Below are 19,412 nucleotides of genomic sequence, written 5' to 3' on the forward strand. Positions count from 1 at the left end.
ACAACCCTGGGTTTAGCAGGCCAATGCTCAAACCACTGAGCTATCTCTCATTACAGTGTGTATGGTAACACCCATTGTTTCATGTTCTCTGCGTATATAAATCTCCCCACTGTATTTTCCACTGAATGCAGCCGATGAAGTGAGCTGTACCTCACGAAAGCTTATGCTCAAATAAATTTGTTAGTCTCTAAGGTGTCACAAGTCTTCCTTTTCATTTTGCGGATACAGACTAATACGGCTGCTACTCTGAAACCTGTCACTAATTAGCTAGTTATTTAGGTGAAACTGCCTTGTTTCAGCAATCGTCGAAAAAGGTAAGAGTTGGACTTTGTAGGAAAGATAGTTATATTTATTCTCTCTCTCTCTCTCTTTCTCTCTCTCACACACACCACACAGACACACACATACATTTGTTCTAATCAATTAGATTAGATGAAAGGCAACAGTTTTGACCATAAAATACTGGTTCTTCCTTGGAGACTGTCTCTGTCCTTATATGCTTGAATTCAATACAGTCAAAGAAAATTATATCAGTTAACATTATTTACAAGGCCAAAATATCAGCACAGCATAAAATCATGACATAAAAATACAGTCTTTAAAAAACCAGATTCTTAAAGCACTATCTATTAGCTTTTACCATATCATTGGAAAGCTTTGTGGCAAAGATAAAAGATAAGATAAACTTACAGACACGCATTCTTAGAATACTTAGCTTAATAGTCAACCTCAAACAATTCTGTTCAGCCATCCTGACTGGATCATTTAGACATATGTCAACTTTTATCCCTATCAGGCCTGATCTAATTTCTGCTAAGATAATTGAAATGCCCCTTTGATTTCAATGTGAGCTGCCTCGGACCATATTACATAACTGACTTCAACATGTGCTTAAGACTTTCCACCACTCACACATCTTGGCCTCCTGTATTCTGGGAGTCTACAACTCACAGATGGATCCATTCATAAAAGGAATATTTTCCTCTCATATGCAGTCCTCACATTCTATGCCGACAATACAATTCAGCTTTCAATAATTCACAAGATTATTGCACTTGAATGCAGTCCACATGAATCATGCCAGAAATCCTTTCCTCCCCTTCACATGCAGCTAAACCCTTTCAGTCTCATACACATATGAACTCTTATATGTGCATAAATGAAATTTTACTATTAGGGAAAAGTTATGGAAAATTCATATCAGGTCTTATTTGCTCTCATTGAAGTCAATGAGAGTTTTGCCATTGATTTCATTGGTAGAGGGTGGAGTCTATCAAGTCATGTTTGTCATATGACAGACTGAAATGGAAATTTGTATTACTTTGACCAATTAGCAAAGAAAACTGACTCATACATACATACAGGGAATTGAAAAGTCTGAAATGTATTTATTCAAAAAGCTAAGAAAGATCAAGATTACCTAAGAAAGAAACTAGAAGCCTACAGGGCCAACACATATAAAGAACAGATTTCTGGAATAAGATAGTGGAAAGCTAGTAATCAAGAGATACATATAACAATCAGCCATCTGTGTCTAAAACCATACAGCAAACCAAACTGTAGTTTCACTAAACCTGCTTTCCAACTGAAACACTAGTTGGCTGTATAGTCAGCTAACTAAAAAGAAGAAATGACTGGGATAATCAAGTGATAGGTAACTTATGATGTAAAAGACAGTAAGGTAATAAACAAGCATGCTTCTGCAATACACAACAGAAAAATATCCATTATTTACAGTAAAACATAGAAGATCAAGACCCAGCCTAGAGAACAAGAGGAGGTAGTTGGCATTAAAATTAAAACAGTACCAGCAACAAAGTTCTAATATTTAAAATATTTATATAAAATTAATCTACATAAGTACTTTCAAATGACTGCATCAATCATCTCAAAATGGTGGATCTCACAATGATTCTCAAACAATTAAAAGTACAAAAATAAATATTTTAAAAATCTATTTCTTTTATTACAACCTGAGATAATGGGAAAGTTTCATAAAAAACTAAAAATATTTTTAAATGCAGTTATCTGCTCTAGATAAGGGCAAGACAACCTTTATACAATTTGTAATTAGAAAGAAAAATATTGCCTAAGCAGATGATGGACAAATTGGAACATCAATTTTACAAGGAAGTGCTCATTCCTGCACTCAGCATAACTTTTACTGATTTCATTGGAAACAGAATCAGATCACAGTATGGGAGCATAAACTGCATACCAGTTCATCTTTATAAAATTTAGAGAACTATGTTCCACCAAAAATGAAAGTGCAGAACAACTTTATTTGACAAGGACGTCAGAAATGTTGTAAAGTTATGTGTTCTGAGAGCTTTCAATGACTAAATTCGGACCTGGTTTCAGCCATCACATACGTAAAAAGGTTTTTAAATAGATCATCCTTACTATTAAAATGATTAAAGGATGTACAGACATTACTTGGCTTCTTACAAATTCACTGAGAAAAGCAATGGCACGCAAAGGATGAAATAGATGAATTGTCTCTTATTTCTGAATGGCTCCTCTAATGGAGTATTTCTCTGCCAATATGGAGAGACTGCTGGTAGCTCTGCCCATTTGCCTCTGCAGGAGAGAATATGTACATATCTCTCTCTGAGCACCAGCCTCTCATAGCCCGTAAGAGACAGTTCAATATTCAAGATACCAGAAGATGCTTCCAAAGCTGGAAAAATCTTGGAAAGGCAACAGGGTATGGGTGGAGGACAAACTGAAAGAAGAATGTTCTGGACTGGCAGCGGGCCACTCTTTGAGAAGACCCGTTAACAAAGACAAAATTGTTTTATTCTCAAGGAATGGTCCTATATAAATCAGGAGAGAGCAGTGGGAAAGTAGCAAGCAGTAGAACAATTGATAGGGAGGAAAGAAAACAAGAAATGAGGACAAATGATTGGGAACTACATAATGAAAAACATAATGAATTATTTTTATTCATACAGGCTGTACATAGAAAGGATGGCCATCAGGATCCTGCATCAGAAGGAAGCATCTATGGATGCCAAAACATCTTTTAATGCCTGGTAAATGAAAAACCCAGATAGAAGCTTTACAGCTGGTAGGAGGAGAAGCAGTCAAAGCAGGGACCTTTCGACATTTTAGAGAACTTTCTACAGTCTTCACTGGACTTTCTCTTCCATATGCTGATTGGCTGTTTGCTACACCTTCTTCCTCCCCCAGCCCTCACAGTCCCTTCACCTCAGATTCACTACACACCTACCCCTAACCCTCCTCTCCCATGCACTGTCCCCTTCATCTCCCTTACTTTCATTTTTCTTTCCATTTAACTTATCTCCTCCTAACTAAACCCACCAAAAAAAACCAGTCGTGAAACTCACATGCCATTTGCTGCCAACACATTTTTCTTTGTGTGTTACATCTCTTCCCTCACACTGTGTCTGCCTTGTCTATTTAGATTGTAAGCTCTTCAGGGCAGGGACTGCCTACTACTCCGTGTTTGTACAGTGCCTAGCACAATACAGACCCATTCTTTGTTGGCCCTTATGTAGTACCATAATAAATGTGAATGATAATTAATCACAGATCGCTTCATAGGATACTCTCTTCTTCTCACAGAGTCAGAGTTTAAGGCAAAAAGGGATCACCACATGATATAGCCTAACCTCCTGCACATATCCCAGGCCATTAAACCCCACCTAAATACCTTGCATTGAGCCCAATAATCTGGATTATACCCAAACATTACAGTCCTCTGGAGGCTAAACTATTGAGTGCCACACGCAGAGAATAGAGGGGACCGAGGTGCACCAATGTCCTCAACTCTGGCAAGGACCCAGAGAATGACTCCAGATTCCAGAAGGAGGGTTTTTTTGTTGATTTTGTTTTTAACTTGACTCTGGGGATTGTATCTTTAGACATTGTTTTGATCGTGCTTTTGCAGTCACCACAGGCCACAAGCAAGACATCCACTGGAATACATAATCATGACTAATTATTGCCCAGTTTGTACCATATAGTCTTAATATGTTTCTAACATTTCTTAATTTAAATTAGTTCCTAACATAGAGTGGGGGAAGAGGTGTGGCAGAGGGTGAGGCAGTGTAGGATAATTCCTATCAAATAGGAAAAAGCAAAAATAAATGTATCAAATACTACAATTAGGTATCTATAATGACTGGGGAAGAATGCACTGGATTTATAATAAAAAAAACCCCATTTATCTGACCCTTAGTGAATGTACTGTTGTCAGATTGTTCATGGTTCTAAAGAACTGTAAGAGGAAAACAGCACATTAAAGACAATGGATTTGAAGTAGGCAGGCTTTAGCAAACTCAGGGAGTTGGTAGGTAAGATCCTATGGGAAGCAAGTCTAAGGCTTGGTCTACACTAGGTGAGAGGGGATCGATCTAAGATACACAACTTCAGCTACGAGAATAGCGTAGCTGAAGTTGACGTATCTTAGATTGACTTAGAATCACTTTCTTCGCGTCCTCGCGGCACGGGATCAACGGCCACTGCTCCCCTGTCGACTCTGCTTCCATCTCTCACCGTGGTGGAGTTCCGGAGTCGACGACAGACCGATCACTACCCGCCAATCCGGTGGGTAGCGTAGACGTGGCCTAAGGGGAAAAACAGTTCAAGAGAGTTGGCAGTTTCTGAAAGGTACATTACTAAGGGCACAAGAGCAAACTATCCCACTATATAGGAAAGATAAGAAGTATGGCAAGAGACTGTCCTGACTTACCCAGGAGATCTTCAGTGATCTGCAACTCAGAAAAGAATCCTACAAAAAGTGTAGGTCAATTTACAAAGGATGAATATAAACAACACAAGTATGTAGGGAGAAAATTAGAAAGACCAAGGCACAAAATGAGATTAAACTAGCTAGAGACAAAAGGTAAGAAGAAAACATTCTACAAATACATTAGAAGCAAGAGGAAGATCAAGGACAGGGTAGGCCCATTACTCAATGAGGGGGGAAAACTAATAACAAAAAATGTGGAAATGACAGAAGTGCTAATTGACTTTTTTGTTTCAGTTTTCACCAAAAAGGTTAGTAGCAATTGGATGTCTAACGCAGTAAATTCCAGTGAAAATGAGATAGGTTCAGAGGCTTAAATAGGGAAAGAACAAGTTACAAATTACTTAGACAAGTTAGATTCAAGTCACCAGGTCCTGATGAAATCCATCCTAGAATACTCAAGGAGCTGACTGAGGAATTATCTGAGCCATAAGCGATTATCTTCGAAAAGTCATGGAAGATGGAAGAGATTCCAGAGAACTGGAAAAGGGAAAATATCATGCCAATCTATAAAGAGGGAAATAAGGACAACCTGGGGAATTATAAACCAGCCATCTTTACTTCAGCACCCAGAAAGATAATGGAACAAATATTTAAGCAATCAATTTGCAAACACCTAGAAGATAATAAGGTGATAAGTAACAGCATGGATTTGTCAAGAATAGCTTTCTTTGACAGGGTAACAAGCCTTGTGGATGGGGGAAAGTGATAGATGTGGTATATCTTGACTTTAGTAAAGCTTTTGATACTGTCTTGCATGATCTTCTCATAAACAAACTAGGGAAATACAACCTAAATGGAGCTGGGTGGGTGCATAAGGTGGGTGCATAACTGGTTGGAAAAATGTTCCCAGAGAGCAATTTATCAGTGGTTCACAGTCTAGCTGGAAGGACATATCAAGAGGTATCCTTCAGGGATCAGTTTTGGGTCCGGTTCTGTTCAATATCTTCATCAGTGATTTAGATAATGGCATAGAGAGTTTGTGGACAATACCAAGCTAGGAGGGGTTGCAAGTGCTTTGGAGGATAGGATTAAAATTCAAAATGATCTCAACAAACTGGAGAAATGGTCTGAAGTAAACAGGATGAAATTCAATACAGACAAATGCAAAGTACTCCACTTAGGAAGGAACTATCAGTTGCACACATTCAAAATGGGAAATGATTGCCTAGGAAGGAGTACTGCAGAAAGGGATCTGGGGGTCAGAGTGGATCACAAGCTAAATATGAGCCAACAGTTTAACGCTGTAGGAAAAAAAGCAAACATCATTCTGGGATGTATTAGCAGGAGCATTGTAAGCAAGACACAAGAAGTAATTCTTTCGCTCTACTCCGCGCTGAGTAGGCCTCAGCTGGAGTTTTGTGTCCAGTTCTGGGTGCCACATTTCAGGAAAGATCTGGACAAATTGGAGAAAGTCCAGAAAAGAGCACCAAAAATGATTAAAGGTCTAGAAAACATGACCTATGAGGGAAGATTGAAAACATTTGGTTTCTTTAGTCTGGAGAAGGAGAAGACTGAGAGGGGACATAATAACAGTTTTCAAGTACATAAAAGGTTGCTACAAGGAGAAGGGAGAAAAATTGTTCTCCTTAACTTCTGAGGATAGGATAAGAAGCAGTGGGCTTAAATTGCAGCAAGGGCAGTTTAGGTTGGACATCAGGGAAAACTTCATGTCAGAGTAGTTAAGTACTGGAGTATATTGCCTAGGGGAGGTTGTGGAATCTCCATCACTGGAGATTTTTAAGAGCAGGTAGGACAAACGCCTGTCAGGGCTCGTCTAGATAATCCTTAATCATGCCATGAGTGTAAGGGACTGGACTAGATGAGCTCTCAAGGTCCCTTCCAGTCCTCTGATTCTATGATTCCATATTCCAAAACTGGAGAAAGATTATAAAATCATCACTGGATCCTGTTTTAAAGTGATTTGTAAGCTCTCCTATAATAAAAATATCCTACATATTTCTAACCCAAACAATGTTGTCTGAAAATCTTTGCTTTTCCAATACTTATTTTATTTATCGGAGTACCTAACACTACCACACAACATGATAACGGGGTAATCTGGTACCAGAAATTTCATATATTCAGTTTAAGATCCTCACCCAGGATAGTTCTATCAAATGTAAAAGAAATTGCCTCATCTCCCTTACTAGCAAGTATTAGAACTATTTATATACATTTTTGTAAAGACAAGAGTGGAGTAAGAAACTATCTAAACCAGTGGTTCTCAACCTGTGGCCTGTGGGCCACTTGAGGACCAATCAGCACACAGCTGCAGCCCATGTGACATCCTCAGGGCCAAAGAAGTAGTATTGGATGAGGCCCACATAACACATTATGGGCCACATATGCAGCCCACAATCGTAAATAGGTTGAGAACCACTTATCTCAACAGGTTTCAGAGTAGCAGCCGTGTTAGTCTGTATCCGCAAAAAGAAAAGGAATACTTGTGGCACCTTAGAGACTAACAAATTTATTTGAGCATAAGCTTTCGTGAGCTACAGCTCACTTCATCAGATGCAGTGAGCTGATGAAGTGAGCTGATCTCAACAGTATTTCATAATGATTATTTTTTATAGTTACATATGTGGAGGAGGTAGCAAGATAAGACCTGTGGTTCAAAGAAAGACTCCTAGCCCAGGGACTCTCCCCACCTTCTCATATAGTTGCATTTATCTGCCATGTCCATTTTAATGAGCTCTATGTAAAGGTTATAGCTCAGACCTCTGTAACTCAAAGATCAAATTATTGCAGTTTCATTTTATGTGAGAAATCTTTGGAATCTATTCACATCATGGACATTAAGCGTGCAATTGTTTCAGTCAAAACTGTGCAAAAATTGGAATATGAATTAATCTAATGCATTGCCTAAAGACTCGGTGTCCATAATTGATTGATCTTGACATAATTATTTTATCACCTTTAACACAGTCCTATCCCACAATTTCAAGTCTCAGAACTCCCTGGAGGAAAGTTTGATTTATTTCTAAATCGTGTTGGGTAGAGAAGAGATGAGGAGAAAGGGCTACCTCTCACTCTTATTCTGTCCCAGCGTTAACATAACCAACAAATGATTGTCGTCTTGTGGTGGCCTCTCATGTTTTGATGTTCGTTCAGTGTTAACCTATATGTAAATAAGGTGGCAGGGTTTTCTGCTTTCACATCATGCTATCAGGTATTGGACCCCAAATGGAAATACTGACTGATTCCTGTGCCCTCACTGTGGCAGATGTGGTACTTTAACTCCACTTTAGATATTAAAATGGCTTTCTGGATGGAGGCAATTAAGGGCTGGCATACAGAGGTCCTGGAGGGAACCCCAGGAAATGGCATAACTCACAAAAGCTTATGTTCAAATAAATTTGTTAGTCTCTAAGGTGCCACAAGTACTCCTTTTATTTTTGCGGATACAGTCTAACACGGCTGCTACTCTGAAACCTTAGCTATGTTGTGTTACTATTGTTTCAACTGTCTATATAAGAACCACTTCAGAAAGAAGGGAGAAGTTGGGCACATGACTTATAAGGAGAGGCTGAGGGAACTGTGCTTATTTAGTCTGCAGAAGAGAAGAGTGAAGGGAGATTTGATAGCAGCCTTCAACTACCTGAAGGGGAGTTCCAAAGAGGACGGAGCTAGGCTGTTCTCAGTGGTGGCAGATGACAGAACAAGGAGCAATGGTCTCAAGTTGCAGTGGGGGAGGTCTACGTTGGATATTAGGAAACACTATTTCACTAGGAGGGTGGTGAAGCACTGGAATAGGTTACCTAGGGAAGTGGTGGAATCTCGATCCTTAGAGGTTTTTAAGGCCCAGCTTCACAAAGCCCTGGCTGGGATGATTTAGTTGGGGTTCGTCCTGCTTTGAGCAGAGGGTTGGACTAGATGACCTCCGGAGGTCTCTTCGAACCCTATACTTCTATGATTCTATGCTGAATCATAGTTCAGACTACATCTTAATAGCAGTAGCAAGAAATGTAGGCTGAAACTCAACATACTTTGCTTTAATGTATGAAGGAACACAAAGTCCCCCGGTTGAAAGACACCAAGAAGTCAAGTTTCTACGCCAACAACAACAGTTGCAGGTACATAGTAGGCTGGTAATGGGACACTATATGGGAAGGGCTCTGAGTTATTACAGAAAATTCTTTCCCTGGTATCTGGCTGATGGATCATGCTCACATGCACAGTGTCTAACTGATTGCCATATTTGGGGTCAGGAAGGAATTTTCCCCTGGGTCAGATTGGCAGAGACCCTGGGGGTTTTGGCCTTCCACTGCAGTATCGAGCATGGGTCACTTACAGCTTTAAACTAGTGTAAATGGTGGATTCTCTGTAACTTGAAATCGTTAAATCATGATTTGAGGACTTCAATAACTGAGCCAGAGGTTATGGGTCTATTACAGGAGTGGGTGGGTGAGGTTCTGTGGTCTGCAATGTGTAGGAGGTCAGATTAGATGATCATGATGGTCACTTCTAGCCTTGAAGTCCATGAGTCTACTTCAGAGCTTAATTAATCCATTGCATTATCCAGGTTGCCAGTAAATCCTAGCCCTTCCTTGTCCAAACTAAGATTAGAAGATGCTCCGAAAGCTCACCTGTTCACTTCTGAGCAGCTAATTAATGCAAATCAAACCCTCTTTACAGTTCTTTGTTTCTTTTTTGAATAACTGATGACACGGACACTAAAAGCAAGATAGGAAGCTGCTTTCCCTTTTCCCCCTCTTTAGAGGTTTAGTGACGTTAGCAAGTATAACAGAAGAAAACATATGTTAGAATAAAAGACTGGTTGATAGAAAACATGCATAGAGATTTCGGTCAAACAAGAGAGTATGAATTTCAGCATAATAATACCTTTGCTTAAAAAAAACTGTATCCTGGATCTGGGACTCCTGTAGAACTTCAAATCATATTCAATACATGTGGGCTATCATTAAGAAACAAAACCTTATCCCGCAGAGGGCAAGAGTCAATAACTGGTGGAGGAAAGGATCAAAGATTTTAGATTTTTAGGTAAGCTATCTTTTATTCGATGGCAACTGACTGATGTTTCTATTAAAAGTTTCCTGGAATGCTGGGAGTGCTCAAAAATATGAGAATACACATCCTTTGGCAGCACATTTCAGACTGATTCTCATCCAGAGCTGAATACTGTAGACCAGGGGGTTTCAAACTGTGGTCCGTGCACCACCAGTAGTCCGCGAGTTCTGTTCAAGTGGTCCTCAGATAGTTTCCTCTAAGGTGCACACCTGGGCGGCTGCACACGAGAGAATGAAGGGGCACCCACCTAATTAGTGGAGCTGTGCAGGCATTGCTCCACTAATTAGGTGCCTGGACCCTAGAGAAGACACACATGTAAGTTGAGGTGCTGGCCTTGGGGAAAACAGGGGGCAGTGGGGTGAGAAGTGGGGTAGGGGGAATTTGGGACGTGCAGGGCTGTGGCAGCCAGAGAAAGAGGCGACTTTCCTCAGCTCCAAGGCTGCGGTTGCCAGGGAGAGACGGCCCTCCATCCCAGCCCCAGCTCAGGGGCTGCCGCGGTAGGGGAGGAAGGGCACATCCATTGCATTAGAAAGGTAAGACTACTGATATTAAAATATGAGTTGTGTGCTTTTATTTGTAGAACAAAAAAACCCCATTTTTAAGTTTTTGTTTTTTATATAGTGCTTTTATACGAAGTGCTTTACAATAGTTAGCTAACGGTACAAACAACATTTGGAAAAATCATTAAGCGGTCTGCTGAGACCCTCAGCAATTTTCAAGTGGTCCACGAAATTTTTTTTTTTTTGAGAACCACTGGTGTAGACACAATGGAATTTTAGCAATTGGAAGGAAAGGTGACTACTATGTTGAGGATGGAGAAAAATGCAACTTCCTTTGTTGGACTCCTGACTAGAATTCATTTTATAGCCGTCACCTTCAGCCCCCAACTAAAACCCCTCTAACGCATTATTAAGGATCTACAACCTATCCTAAAGGATGACCCAACACTCTCACAAATCTTGGGAGACAGGCCAGTCCTTGCCTACAGACAGCCCCGCAACCTGAAGCAAATACTCACCAACAACCACATACCACACAACAGAACCACTAACCCAGGAACTTATCCTTGCAACAAAGCCCGTTGCCAATTGTGCCCACATATCTATTCAGGGGACACCATCACAGGGCCTAATAACATCAGCCACACTATCAGAGGCTCGTTCACCTGCACATCCACCAATGTGATATATGCCATCATGTGCCAGCAATGCCCCTCTGCCATGTACATTGGTCAAAGTGGACAGTCTCTACGTAAAAGAATAAATGGACACAAATCAGATGTCAAGAATTATAACATTCATAAACCAGTCGGAGAACACTTCAATCTCCCTGGTCACGCAATCACAGACATGAAGGTCGCTATCTTAAAACAAAAAAACTTCAAATCCAGACTCCAGCGAGAAACTGCTGAATTGGAATTCATTTGCAAATTGGATACTATTAATTTAGGCTTGAATAGAGAGTGGGAGTGGCTAAGTCATTATGCAAGGTAGCCTGTTTCCTCTTGTTTTTTCCTACCCCCCCCCCCGATGTTCTGGTTCAACTTGGATTTAAACTTGGAGAGTGGTCAGTTTGGATGAGCTATTACCAGCAGGAGAGTGAGTTTGTGTGTGTATGGGGGTGGGGGGGATGTGAGAAAACCTAGATTTGTGCAGGAAATAGCCCAACTTGATTATCATGCACATTGTGTAAAGAGTTGTCACTTTGGATGGGCTATCACCAGCAGGAGAGTGAATTTGTGGGGGGGGGGGTGGAGGGTAAGAAAACCTGGATTTGTGCTGGAAATGGCCCACCTGATGATCACTTTAGATAAGCTATTACCAGCAGGACAGTGGGGTGGGAGGAGGTATTGTTTCATATTCTCTGTGTATATATAAAGTCTGCTGCAGTTTCCACGGTATGCATCCGATGAAGTGAGCTGTAGCTCACGAAAGCTCATGCTCAAATAAATTGGTTAGTCTCTAAGGTGCCACAAGTACTCCTTTTCTTTTTTCGAATACAGACTAACACGGCTGTTACTCTGAAAGCTAACATTTCCTTATTCACTTTCTCCATACTATTCATAATTTTATAGACCCCTATCATATCCCTGCCTTGATCATTTTTTGTCCAAACTGAATAATCCTGGTTTTTAAAATTTCTTCTCATATGGAAGCTGCTCCATATCCCTAACCATTTTTTTGTCTGTCTCTGTACCGTGCCCATTTCTAATATAACTTTTTTGAGATGGGGCGACCAAAACTGCATGCACTATTCCAGGTGTGGGCATACCATGGGTTTATATAGTGGCATTATATTTTCTGCTTTATTATCTATCCTTTTCCTAATGCTTCCTAACGTTCTGTTAGCTTTTTTGACTGCGGCTGCACATTGAGCAGCTGTTTTCAGAGAACTAGCCACAATGATGCCAAAGATCTCTTTCTTTGGTGGTTACAGCTAATTTGGACCCACTATTTTGTATGTATAGTAGGGAGTATGTTTTTCAGTGTGCATTACTTTGCATTTATCTACCATTATGTTGGCCAGTCACCCAGTTTGTAAGATCCCTTTTTAATTCTTAACTGTATTGAGTAATTTTATATCATCTGCAAATTTTGCCACCTCACTGTTTAGCCCTTTTTCCAGATGATTTATGAATATGTTGAACAGTGCTAGTCGCACTACAGATCCCTGGGAGACATCACTATTTACCTCTCTCCAATGTGAAAACTGACCATTTATTCCTACCCTTTGTCTCCTTTGTTTTATTCTCTATTCCACTCTTTGTACATCTTTTAATACTTTGTTCACTTTCTCGACATTGAGCAGAGGTTTTCATTGAGCTGCTCACAGTCATGCCCAGGGGTCCTTTTCTTGAGATGATACAATAAATTTGGAACCCCACAATAATTCACTCCAATCTGTTATCTTGCACTATCAAAACTTCTTTTCATCTACTATTATGCTGTCTAGTCACCTAGCTTTATTAGGTTCTTCTGAACTTCCTCAGTGTCGTCTCTACTCTTGACTAACCAAAAATAATGTTATCATCGGTAAGTACTGCCACCTTCTAGTCCAGATCAATAGTACATATATATATTAAACAACTCTGGCCCTAGCATGAATCCTTGGACTACACCAATCAATCTTTTGCCATGATAAAAACAGACCTGACTGGTTACTAGAGCAAAGAGGTGGGTGAGGTAATATCTTATATTGGTGCAGATATTACCTCACCCACCTTGTCTCTCTAATATCCTGGGACCACATTGCTACAACAAAATTACATACTGACTGCTTACTGTCTCTTAGCCATTCTCTAATCCATAACAGAATTCCCTTTCACCTCATGGCAACTTAATTTTAAAATTCTTCACAAGAACTTATTGTTAATTTCTTTTTGAAAGCTTACTTAGTTGATGTGTATAGAATGTTTTGAAGATGTAATCTTTTCTCAGTAAAAGGACTTGGCGAGCATATATTTTTAATTTCACTAGCATCACCAACACATTTAGAACAGTAACTCCCTAAAGGATAATTTTTGTGTTAAAAATCGATTTCCTAATATAAAAATAGCAAACACAAAAAATTAAAATAGAAAAACACTCTCAAAAAAACTCAAATTAGTCTAAACATTCTCTCTGTGAAAGATTCAACAATTTTCTCACAAAATGTTTCAGCGTATATGAAACAGGAATTTTTCAGATCTCTACAGCCCTAAGACTTCTAATTCAGTGACTCAATGAGCCTGAGGTTTCTCCTGTGGGAGGTTTATTGTTGCTATCTTCATAAACCCAGATCATTGTTTCAAGTGCTCTGCAAGTCAGATTAATTAAAGTATTCATTTTGTTTATTTCGCTGCTGCTGAATAAAGGCAAATCTACATCTCATAAGAATAAAAATACATTGCATTTCTGCCTTTTCAAGCCTATTCCACATGAAATAATTGATTTTCCTCATAGGGACCAATTATAGATCATGAGGGAAAATGACACTCATTCACAGATACTGTGCTCCTTGAAAACAGAGCAGCAGAGACAGTAACACTACAAAACAATTCATTATTATTTTTGTCTCCTTGCAGATTATGATATACATATTCATGTTCCTGTTTTGTCATATAGTATTAAAGTGCATTTAGGTCTTCAGTACATTTAAAATTCTATTTTTGGTGGCAAGTCTTCATTCTCAGTTTCCTTTTCCTCTATACAACTAGATATGAACTGAGACTAGACAGGGCTTGGATCTTCCTTAATTTGGCTCTCTCCATTCTTTCCTCCCTTTTTCTCCACCCTCACAAAAACAAAACCTATCAATCAGTCCCCTGTGCATTGCACTCTTCTGCCCAGCTACTGTCACAACTCTGATTCCTTGATTTTTGTCCCCAGGCTGCTAGAGAGATGCTTGGTTTTTCACTGCTACCTCAGGCACCCTCTGACCACTGGACTTGGCTCCCCACAATGCTCTCTTAATATATGTGAAGATTCCTGCTGTCTTTGTTATTATTTACTGTATTATTTCTATTGAAGTAGCATTCAGAGATTCCAGTTGGTGTGTCATTGTACTAGGAACTGTACAAACACATAGAAAGATGTGATCCCAGACTTTGGAGAGTTTTCAGTGTACTTTACGACAAACAAGTGAAATTAACAAACAATAAGATAGAAGAGGAAGAACGGTAATAAAAACCCTGTGCAGAACCTCATATAAAAGCACCTTCAGGGAAGAGGAGCAATCACCCAGCACTAGCTTTTAAGTATGCCTAGCAAGAGCTATCCAACTGGGGCCTTCAGGGGAGTAACCATCGCCTTCATGATCATTTCTACTGGAGGCAGATCTAATACCATCAACATGGACACATTTCTATGACTAAGAATGTTTTATTTTGTTAATTATATGTAGATACAATGGCAGAAGAGGGTGTTAAGGAACGACTTGAAAGACAAAAAAGAATGGACCATGCAGACCAGGTCAGAGAGGGTGCTACTGGTGTAGGGGATAGCACAGAACAAAGCAGAGATGTTTGTGGAGAAGTGAATGAATAGGAAATAGAAGAGGGCCTCAACTGTTGGAACAGTGCAGATTATGGACTGCAAAAGGAGACAAGACTGGAGATGTAGAGGAAAGAAAGCAATTAGCATTAATAAGTGATTTTTTTCAGTTTTAAATAAATATTAGTAACATAGGGAAATTATTTTTAACAAGGATGTCCCTTTCAACATTCAGCACGTAAGGAGTAGAACTCTGCTCAGTCTTACATAATGTTTCATACTTAGTATGTACTTTTATGAGTATCCAAGGAAAAATTCACCTGTTGTCCAAATACTTTCTTCTGTCTACAGTGTTCTTAAAGAATAGCTTTAGCAAAAGTAGATTTTTGCTTCAGCCTTAATGTGACATACTGGAGGAAGTTCCAAAGCCAAGAAAATGGGGAAAAAAGTAAAATGAAACACTTTGCATTTAAATAAACAGCATTCTCACACTTCAAGCTATGCCGAATGAAAAACTTTCATCCTAAGGTCTGACCAGTCAAAATTAGATTGCCTTCTGATGCACATAATTCCTGGAAAATAGTGCATGCTGGGTATACAACATGACCTACCTAAGGGAAAAGCCAGCCAGCCATGCAAGAACAAACATGGGGGGAAAAGAAACCAGTGGAACAGCAGCAAAGAGTTGCTGAACTGCACAGGGAGAGTGTTAAGTAAATTATATTCTTGTGCACCACAGATTGCTACCCCATGCTAGCAAAGTTAGCTTAAATGTATAACTTTACTAGACACGTAGGTACACATCTTCACTTAAAATGCTGCATCACTGGTGCAGCTACGCCGCTGTAGTGCTTTAATCAAGATGCTCTAAGCTGACAGGAGAGAGCTCTCCCATTGGCATAGTTAATTCACATCCCTGAGAGGTGATAGCTATGTCAGCGGGAGAAGCTCTCCCGCTGACATAGCGCTGTCTATGGGGAGTTAGGTCGGTATAACTACGTTGCTCAGGGGTGTGTATTTTTCACACCCCTTTGTTATGTAGTTATACCAATATAGGTCTGTAATGTAGATCAGACCTAAAAATCATGGACTGAACAAAGACAGGTTTCAGAGTAACGGCCGTGTTAGTCTGTATTCGCAAAAAGAAAAGGAGTTAGTTTGGTTAGTTTCTAACCAACTAACCAATTTGGTTAGTCTCTAAGGTGCCACAAGTACTCCTTTTCTTTTTGCGAACAAAGACACTGGATTTATTGCTTATCACAACAATCTGTAACCCACTGACCCCCTGCTTGTTGTCCTCTGACTGCAGAAGAGTTAACAGGCCACTCTACCTTGAATGGTCCCTTAGAATATGTGCTAACTACTTATGCTAAACGATCTGTTCCACCTTGTATTCAGCTTTCACACTCAGACTACCTTTCCCAGACCTGAAGAATAGCTCTGTGTGGCTCGAAAGCTTGTCTCTTCACCAACAGAAGTTGGTCCAATAAAAGATATTACCTCTTACACCATGAGGGTGCCAGGATTGGAGTCAGGCTGAGGGGACGTGCCTGGGAAAGGCACTGGCACCTAGCTCTGCCACTGAGCCCCAGTAGGAGGTGCCCAGAGCAGGGAAGAGACCCTAGGCTGGCAGCACAGCTCCACCAGCTGGAACGCAGGGAAGCTCGCTGAGTACCGTCCCTTCCTCGCCCACAGCAGTAGTTACCAATGCTTAGCAGTAGGTGTCTGGAGGCTGCTCTGGCCTGTGTCACACCTGCAGCTGGGAAGCAATGGGAGAAGTGGGGAAGAAGCTGTGAGATGAATGTGAGTAAGGTGGTGTCAGCTTGGAGCGGGTGTGGGGAGAGTGGGAAAGGGCCCAGAGGCAATGCCTGGGGCAGTCACGTGCTCCCCAAACCTTTAAATTATGCCCTCCCGCTATCAAGAGTTATATGTCGCCTCTGGATATTTGTACCTGGTGGTGTGGGCTCTGCCCAAAGAGTCCTAGATACCATTTGACTCTCCACTGTGTAAATACACAGCTGATTAGACTTAATTAAGAGTCTAAGCTTGGGACCTTGCTAAGCCTGGGATCTGCAGGGCACAGTGTTTTCAGTTGAAGAGACTGCTCAGCCTGCACTAGCAGAAAGGTTCTCTCCCCCCCACCCCCCCAATAACTGCTGAAATCACTGAGTGCTGTGTTAAGTGGTGGGACCTCAAGATATTGCAGGAGAGAGAAAGGTGGCAGGAGAGAAAGTGACAGCACAGCAGCCAACAGCAGTGGAGTAAAGCAGACGCAGCAACAGAGTGAATGAAGGCACAGTGGGCAGTCACGCAGAGTGAACGATGTAGCAGCAGCAGCTGAGGCATTGCTCTATGCCTTCCCAACTGCCCGTGGAGGGGAACTCACGTGAACGCTTCTCTGAACTCTGGGTCTTTGCTGACCAAGGACAGCAACTATGAGTGGGGTGCAGTGGAGGGAGAGGGGAGTGGTGCATTAAAGGAACATCTGTTTGTCAGATTTTCACACCACAATGTAAGAAACTGAGGCAAAGGACACTACCCAACCTACTGTGAGGTGGATGTTTTTCTCATGGTTATATGCTTTCAAATCATGGCTATGTTGTTTTCCCAAATTAATGTTGGGTTCCTTTCCCATTTTTTCCATTAAAAGTTTTTTTTGTTATACACTGACTGAGTGCTCATGAGGGGAAGTACTGCCTCTTAGAGGCACACAGGAGTGGTATTTAATTTGCCCAGATTACTGGGTGGGGGCTCGAGCCGGTTCTGTGTTGTATTAAGAACCCCTAGATATTGAACCCAGCCATTGTTGCTGCCAACTCCACCTGGCAGAAGGGTTACACACAAGACCCACATCCTGGTGTGCCTACTCACTGTCTCTTCCTATAGTGTCTACTTTTAGCATTTTACTTGATACCTTACTGCTAGTCACTCTCCTCCCAACTTATTAGTCTTTCTACATTCCTCTAGGTATTTAGTAGTGGCACCTTCCAAACTTGCTTCAACTATAGTTCTACATACAACATCCACCCAGACACTCATTTACAGTCTCACCTACCCAATAACTTCTATTTGCATAATATATCTATCATAAGATGACCGTGTATCTTTTAATACATTTTACTGATCACCGTACATTTATACAGAGAAGAGTTTAAAGATGAAAGGGATATGGAGGATGGTTTTGTTTGCTGGAAAAGGAATGGATTGTTCAACCATGAATGCATACTGAAAATTGCACGAGATATACAAATATGTCACACACGCTCACTTGCGATCTCAGATAAAACATTCCTTAATATAAAACAAACACACAATAAAAGATTTATCTATTTTCATAGCCACAACATGTAGAGAGCCAACAGCAAACATGAAGTAGGAAAGGGAAGGAAAGGACACTTGTGCATTTAACTTAAATAACATTTACAATACATATAAGGTAAGCTTTGATTCTGTTTTGCAACAATGTCTGGACAGCAGTGTTTTGAATTCCATATAGCAGCTCTACAAATCTTGTGGTGTCTTCATTGCAGAGTTAACTTGGGCTCTTACTCTGATGTTGTGTTGTCCTAGTCCTCCTTCCATCCACACACAAAACCCTTTCACTCAGCTTTAGTGGTGCTTTCAACTGGGGCTAGCTGTCTTCCCTGAAACTGTAGTTTAAAGCCCAAGTGAATTTTCACTTACTGGTAACCCGCCCCTGTGGTAATGAGGACGCAGCCTCAATCACTCAAGTGCTACTAGTCCTTCAGTACCTTCCCACAATTCCCCCCAGGTGCCCAGACAAGTTTTTCCATAATTCACTGGGAAAGAATCATAGAGTGGCTGCAGCAAAAAGAACCAATGAAATATGACCCCAGAAGTCCCAGTGACACACACAGGTGAGCGCCGCACCAGTTTGGACACAGTAACTCAAACATGGCTTTGCAGTTTGACTGCTCACTCTTGAGTGCCAATGACCTGAATCAATTCTGCAGTGAAGATACAACCTTACATAGTGGGAGTAAGGGTATGTCTACACTGGGGCTGGAGATGAAATTTCCATCTCAGGCGATCAAGGACACTAAAAATACCACTGTAGCACAGCTGTGCAAGTGGCAGGGTGAACCAAGTGCCCCAAATACATACCTAGTGTCTCAGATGGGATTGTACTGGGGCAGCTAACCTGTCCCACTGCATGTGCAGCTGCAACATTGATAATATTATTTTAACATAGTTTTTATGTGCAATTTCCTAGTTTAAAAAAAAAAAAGACTAAAAACCAAATTCCATGCTGTGGCATCATATTGATACTTACATGGGGCATCACCAGGGTTGGAACCTTTATATTTGGCACACAGATCTCTTCCACGTAAGCCAAGAGAGTAACTGATAGCAGTAGTAGGTTGTCACACTTTATGTGGAGCAGCACTAGAGGGGTATGGCACAGTCTGCCACTGTTATCACAGATGTTTACTGACAGCAGAGAACAGTGAGACTCAGGAGTCTTGGGTTCCACTCGAGACTCTGGCGGGGAACATTATTTAAAGGGCACAGATCTTTCTACCCATTCCCCTCCAAACTTGTCTCAGTTTTATCTCTTCCTTACTCCTTGGCTCCTTGTCCCAGTCTCATTCTCCTCACCTAACAAGTCCTAG

General features: G+C 40.8%; 1 protein-coding gene across 3 annotated transcripts in view; it reads right to left on the reverse strand.

Annotated features, from left to right (window-relative positions):
* The window catches only part of EFCAB11 (EF-hand calcium binding domain 11), a 117,726-nt gene that overhangs the window by 38,359 nt on the left and 59,955 nt on the right, over nucleotides 1-19,412 (reverse strand). The window contains exon 6 of one of the 3 annotated variants that reach the window (XM_084631328.1): nucleotides 2,960-4,592. The exons of the other annotated variants lie outside the window; for them this stretch is intronic. Coding sequence (XP_084487454.1) covers nucleotides 4,478-4,592 — 115 coding nt within the window. The 3' untranslated portion in view covers nucleotides 2,960-4,477. Of the gene's footprint in view, nucleotides 1-2,959; nucleotides 4,593-19,412 lie in introns of those variants that run through there. 3 annotated transcript variants of the gene reach the window in all.

The sequence above is a fragment of the Lepidochelys olivacea genome, assembly GCF_965140295.1.
Source record: "Lepidochelys olivacea isolate rLepOli2 genome assembly, chromosome: 6".
NCBI lineage: Eukaryota > Metazoa > Chordata > Testudines > Cheloniidae > Lepidochelys > Lepidochelys olivacea.